This window comes from Erythrolamprus reginae, chromosome 5 (assembly GCF_031021105.1).
Source record: "Erythrolamprus reginae isolate rEryReg1 chromosome 5, rEryReg1.hap1, whole genome shotgun sequence".
Classification (NCBI taxonomy): Eukaryota; Metazoa; Chordata; class Lepidosauria; order Squamata; family Dipsadidae; genus Erythrolamprus; species Erythrolamprus reginae.
The window spans coordinates 36,704,935-36,711,961 of NC_091954.1; the positions used below are offsets into that span (position 1 = coordinate 36,704,935).

A 7,027-nucleotide genomic window follows, 5' to 3' on the forward strand; every position below is an offset into this window, starting at 1 on the left:
TATATTATTGTACAACTTCTCGTCCGTAACTTGGAAAATTACACTGAAATGATCATTTGATCATTTCCTGCAGCTCTTACTCCTCCAACCATCAGTCTTTTCTTCAAGACAGATATGTCTGAAGCTTAGGAGCAAGCTAATTTGTGCCAATCGTATTATTGTGCAAACCTTAGTTTTGAGAACTGTAATAGAAACAGCAGTGGATATTTAGAGATGAGTGGGGGGAAAATAAACACCATTTTTAGGCAGAGAAAATGGAAAAGTTGAATGTTTGCACAAAAATGCAGTAGTTCTCACTTACTGATCATTCATTCAGTGACCCTTTGAAGTTATAATGGTACTGAAAAAATAACTTTACAGCCCATTTATGACCATTTATGACTTTGTAGGGTCCATTATTCAGATAATTGCCATTGTAGTCAGTACATGTTGTCCTGTGTCTGACCTCTTTCTCTCCCCACCCTCACCTTACAGAGCAGAGAGATTGAAGAGGAGGGGATTGTAAGAGAGTAAGCTGATTGCTCTTTTGAGCATCAGATGTAATGCAACCCAATGCATCCTACGCAAACAACTTACTCTCTTAAAATTTCTTTCTGGGGAGGAAAGAAACAGTTTCTCCAGATAGTCTCTCATTTGCCTGATCCCTCAAACCACCTGCTAAGAGAGGGATTGGAGAGAGATAATTCAATAAGATAATCTGTTTGCTTTTCTATATACTGAGAATAATGTGATCACACCAGTAGCAAGAAAAGGTCAGGCGAAAAAGAGATTATCTATAGGTACCACTTGCTTTTCTCTCTCCCATACACCCATGCACAGAGTGGAGAGATTGGAGAAAAGGGGATTTCAAGAATACTATAAATTCTTTGCATAGTATCTATCTATCTATCTATCTATCTATCTATCTATCTATCTATCTATCTATCTATCTATCTAATGAATTGGACAAGGCCATTGGAGCTGTGAGTTCCGCCACCTGTTTACTGGATCCGTGTCCCTCCTGGCTGGTTTCGGGCAGCAGGGAGGTGACACGGAGCTGGGTCCAGGAGATTGTCAACGCTTCCTTAGGGAGGGGATCCTTTCCATCTTCCTATAAAGAGGCGCTCGTGCGCCCCCTCCTCAAGAAGCCTTCCCTGGACCCAGCCGTACTCAATAACTACCATCCAGTCTCCAACCTTCCCTTTATGGGGAAGGTTGTTGAGAAGGTGGTGGCACTCCAGCTCCAACGGTCCTTGGAAGAAGCAGATTATCTAGGTCCCCAGCAGTCGGGTTTCAGGCCCGGTTACAGCACGGAAACTGCTTTGGCCGTGTTGATGGATGATCTCTGGCGGGCCCAGGACAGGGGTTTATCCTCTGTCCTGGTGCTTCTTGACCTCTCAGCGGCTTTCGATACCATCGACCATGGTATCCTTCTACACCGGCTGGAGGGGTTGGGGGTGGGAGGCACTGTTCTCCAGTGGTTCTCCTCCTACCTCTCCGGTCGGTCGCAGTCAGTGTTAGTGGGGGGCCAGAGGTCGACCCCGAGGTCTCTCCCTTGTGGGGTGCCTCAGGGGTCGGTCCTCTCCCCCCTGCTATTTAATATCTACATGAAACCGCTGGGTGAGATCATTCAAGGGCATGGGGTGAGGTATCATCAGTACGCTGATGATACCCAGCTTTACATCTCCACCCCATGTCCAGTCAACGAAGCAGTGGAAGTGATGTGCCGGTGTCTGGAGGCTGTTGGGACCTGGATGGGTGTCAACAGACTCAAACTCAACCCGGATAAGATGGAGTGGCTGTGGGTTTTGCCTCCCAAGGACAATTCCATGTGTCCTTCCATTACCCTGGGGGGGGGGAATTATTGACCCCCTCGGAGAGGCTCCGCAACTTGGGCGTCCTCCTTGATCCACAGCTCACATTAGAGAACCATCTTTCAGCTGTGGCGAGGGGGGCGTTTGCCCAGGTTCGCCTGGTGCACCAGTTGCGGCCCTATCTGGACCGGGACTCACTGCTCACAGTCACTCATGCCCTCATCACCTCGAGGTTCGACTACTGTAATGCTCTCTACATGGGGCTACCTTTGAAAAGTGTTCGGAAACTCCAGATCGTGCAGAATGCAGCTGCGAGAGCAGTCATGGGCTTACCTAAGTATGCCCATGTTTCACCAACACTCCGCAGTCTGCATTGGTTGCCGATCAATTTCCGGTCACAATTCAAAGTGTTGGTTATGACCTTTAAAGCCCTTCATGGCACAGGACCAGAATATCTCCAAGACCGTCTGCTGCCGCACGAATCCCAGCGACCGATTAGGTCCCACAGAGTGGGCCTTCTCCAGATCCCGTCAACTAAACAATGTCAGTTGGCGGGCCCCAGGGGAAGAGCCTTCTCTGTGGCGGCCCCGACCCTCTGGAACCAACTCCCCCTGGAGATTAGAACTGCCCCTACTCTCCTTGCCTTTCGTAAGCTCCTTAAGACCCACCTTTGTCGTCAGGCATGGGGGAACTGAGACATCTCCCCCGGGCATATACAATTTATGAATGGTATGTCTGTATGTATGTTTGTTTAGAAAATGGGGTTTTTAAAATATTTTTAAACTGTAATTTAGATTTGTTGTAAATTGTTTTCACTTTGTTGTGAGCCGCCCCAAGTCTGCGGAGAGGGGCGGCATACAAATCTAAATAATAAATAAAATAAATAATAAAAATATCTATCTATCTATCTATCTATCTATCTATCTATCTATCTATCTATCTATCTATCATTTATAAGATGCCCAATTCCCGAAGGACTCTGAGTGGCACACAAGAAAACTAAACATCAAAAACAATTTAAAGCCCACATTAGTAAAATCATACATCCCTTCTGTGGCCGGATCTAGGAGATAAACCACCCGATCAACGGCCCCAGGCTTTCGGCAGAGCCAGGTCTTTAAGGCTTTCTGGCTTTCCGGAAGGCCAGTAGGGGGCAGTATGGATCTCAGGAAGTAGATGGTTCCAGAGAGCCAGTGCCACCACAGAGAAGGAACTCCTAGGTGGTCCCGCCTACCAACATTGCATAGCCAACAGGACCAGGAGAAGGCCGACCCTGTGATCGCTGGGGGCTGTGCCCAAAGGCAAGGGGGAGGTGTCACTGCATTGCTTTCAATGTGTACAAGGCAATAAACTGGCACTTGAACATTCCAAATAGCAGAGGAATGGCTGGGAGGCGAACAAAAGCCAAAGGTATAAAACTGAGTGGTCTTTTCTCTTTCCAGCCAGAAAGCACATTTGTGAATGCCCAATTTTCCACTTAGCAACTACTTCTCTTAGTGACAGAATTTCCCATCTCTGTTAGGATCATTAAGCAATGATTCCCTGTGCTTCTTATTATATATTATATGCCATTAATAGTCTATAGGATTCTTATCTTCAACAGTTCAGTAATAGCATTCATGGTATTTATACTAGATTCTTAAAGTTGCAATTCCTGCATACACATTCAACTATATGAAAGCCATACACAAACTGGATTTTTTTTTCCTTCCGCAGCCGACCAGAAACGTCCTTCCTTTGGTTCACAAATCCATGCAAGACAATGAAATTTATTGTGTGGCGGAGATTTAAGTGGGTCTTCATTGGCATCATCATCTTGCTGATTGTGCTTTTATTTCTAGCAATCCTCCTATATTCCTTGCCAGTATGTATTTTCTGTTTGGATCTTTTTACTTTCAAATTACTGTAGTTTGGTTGATAATCAGGTTATACATATACTGTTTGTGCACGACTGCAGACAAACATTCCTTTTTGGTTTCAATAGGCATTGATGGTAACTTAAATGTTTTCAATTTTACTAAGCAAAATGAATATTGTTAAATGGATTAAAATCTAAATCAATTGATTATTGCTTTAATTAGGCAATTATTTTACTTATGTTCAAAGTATATTTTTCTTTTGTTCAATTGTCTTGTTTCCAATGATTGCTGGACACATATCTGCAAATTTTTTGGTTTGCTATAGACTTTTTTCCTAGAGCTAACAGTAATTAGACTATTTAAACTTGTAGTAAATAGACTAATTAGAATGTCTATGATTCTGTGAAACTATACTAATAATCCTCAATTTATGGTCCAATTTTACAAATGTTTTTTCCTATGATTGTTAAGTGAACCCATTGTTCGCTATAGGGAGTTTTTGCTGAAAACTAAAAGTAAACACGATAGCTGCAGATGACCGAAAATACAAGCCAGTTGGCCCTGGAAATATAACCACATGATCTAGAGGGGAGGTCATTGGGCTTTGGAACCAGGTTATAGGTATCTTTGGTGGGGGGAAAGACTATTGTAACCATCGGTATGAACAGTCACTAAGCTACCAGTCATATCGTAAGTCAAAGACTATAACAGTAATTACAACTAATTACTAATAATTGTAGCACTATGTCAAGATCATATTAAAGATCACTTCCTTGCCACAATATCTATATACACTGCTCTGAAAGCAAGTTAAGGGTCTTGCCAAAACAAGAGCTTTTTGAACCTAAGCTATGAGCCAAAAAAGAGTCTATATATGAAGAGATGATTGACACCATATGCATTTTTTTTTCCTTTACACTGTTTTGCAATGATTTTAGTTGAACGCTTGTGAATTAAAAACTACCATGCCTGTCTAAAGGGTGAATAATTCATTATGGCTTCTTTTTATGTTTATAGAACTACATTTCAATGAAGATTGTGAATCCTTTCTCTGCTTAAGGAAGATTTTGTTCTTGAAGCTTGATTTTGAAACGAGGTTATACAACTTTTGGGCCAATTTGAACCACCACCTCAAATTATGTATCTGTCTCTGATCTCCTGAATTTTGTACCAGGAAAAAGACCCTTTATGTGAACTCAATTGCTATCCAAGATGTTTTGAGAAATAACAGCCAAAATTGACTACAATTTCTGAATTATGACTTTGATAGACGATTATAAAATATGTATTTTTTGTTCTTAAACATTTTTCTCAATACTGTATACCGTTCATTATTATTTTTTTCAGTTTTACCTTCCTTTTAAATATGTACTCTATTTACACTGTAATTCTATACATTTCTACTGGCAAGTAAGCCCCTTTGAGTTGCACAGGGGCTGACTTCCAGGTAAGTGGAAACTTCAAAGGTTTGTTTTAATTATTTGAAACAGTTTGAAATGGTGCCTCTTAACTTTATGGGAGAGAGAAAAACACATGCTACTTATTCCTACAAAAGAAAGGACTAAAAAATGGTTCACAAGTGGCTTGAATAGAATACTATAAAAGGTAAAAATAATAGCTCTAAGGTTCATTTTGCTACGGTTCTGCCTTATAAACAAAGCAGTGAAATAAAGCCAAACGAATTTTCCATTTAGTTTTGTGGTTATTGGACTTAGCAAAATATAGTTTTGCTTTTATTTGTAGAGTCTGCTTTTTTCAAAGTATTGAATATTTGGTTGCAACAGGAATTGATCGACCAGCTTGTTGCCGGCATCATGGGCTGAGAGAGAAAGTTACTGGCCCTAAGTCATCATAGGTTGCCTCTTCTAAAGTAACCTCCTCAGAGTCTCAGAGTCAGAACTGCCATGACACTTGGGTCCCATTTGTCTTAACCTTGGTACAGGTAAGGGAATAATAAATTTCACACATTGTACCAGCAGAGAATGAGAATGAGAGGTGCTCCTCTCCTTTTCTTAGCTGAGGGAGCCAGCATTGTCCAAAAACATTTTCCATGATCGTTTGCCCAGGCACATGGAATACTTTTACCTTTCCATCAAAGTGATACCTATTTATCTACTCACACGTGCATGCTTTTGAACTGCCAGGAATTAAAGCAAGTAACCAGAGCTGACCCTGTTGCACAGCATTTGGGTCTCAAAACCAGATTGTCAGTTTTACAGCTGACCAGCTCAACGTGTTTAATAGCTCGGCCAACGCACTTGCAAGCAAATGCCTCTAAAATAGACACACATGACCGTGACGTCTAATGCCAACCAGGTTTGAATGGAACGGAGAAAATTTGCCTTCACCCAGACAAAAATAATGGTGTATTGACATAGTTGCCATATTTAATCAGATTAATGTTGGGGGATTTGGTTGTTTAGAAAGTTTCTTCTATGTTTAAGTTGAAGTGAAAACTGAATGTGTTGTACACAGTCCTGTCCTAAATAAAATTCCTCCTATTTTACCTGCAACCATCACCCTGTGAGGTTGTTGGTCTGAGTGTGAGTGACTGGCCCTAAGTCACTAAACAAGCGCACATTTTTGGTTCATCTTACAAGCAGAAATTCTAAGCATGAATGCATTTTAATGCATTTCATGTGGTTTATAGATAATGGAAATTTGCTACAGTCTCTCATATCATCCCCATGATATACCAACATCTCCATGAAGACAATGGCCATAATCGCAAACGTCAAAACTTCTTAACTCAAATAAATAGCAAATAAACCTAATCTCAGGCTAAAAATCCACCACCACCATTCCTAAATTCATAAGACATGCAGCAAATCCAGTAAACTATATTGTCACTGGCCATCATGGCTTGGTTCCTATCACATGCTGAACTACTTTAGCTTAGTCAAGTGTCTTATGAAGGTTAGATGTTTGTGTGAAGTTACCATTTAAGAAAACACAAGTTCCTTTTTTTTAAAAATGAGCCATCCACACTTAATTGTCACAGAAGCAATTTGAGAGAGGAATCACTTCTTCAGAGGACTCAATTCCTACCATATGTTTAGACACAAAGCACAGTTAGGATGAAGAAAGCTAGGATTTTAGAGATAGGCCTTTTTTCCCCTTGGAAGGGAACTTGCCCAGTCATTCCCAATCAGTCAATGGTGGCTTCAGAAATTTCTTAGTGAGTCATGGTGGGGCAACCTTTGAATTTGTGTGAACCTGATAGAAATTGCTTATTTTTCACCTTGACTGGGTAAATGATAATGGTCTAAATTTGGTGAATAAACTAATGTCTATAATTCCACGAAATCATTTCCATAATGTGGACCATTACATGTTAGAATGGAACAATTTTTCTGTCAAAACATAATTGCCCTT

General features: G+C 41.1%; 1 protein-coding gene across 2 annotated transcripts in view; it reads left to right on the forward strand.

Annotated features, from left to right (window-relative positions):
• Positions 1-5,339, forward strand: part of MYOF (myoferlin) — a 122,951-nt gene extending 117,612 nt beyond the window's left edge. For both annotated transcript variants that reach the window (XM_070752411.1, XM_070752412.1), the window contains 2 exons: positions 3,510-3,657; positions 4,670-5,339. In XM_070752411.1, the coding sequence (XP_070608512.1) occupies positions 3,510-3,657; positions 4,670-4,711 (190 nt within the window). In that variant the 3' untranslated portion in view covers positions 4,712-5,339. The remainder of the gene's footprint in view (positions 1-3,509; positions 3,658-4,669) is intronic.
• Positions 5,340-7,027: the final 1,688 nt, after the last annotated feature.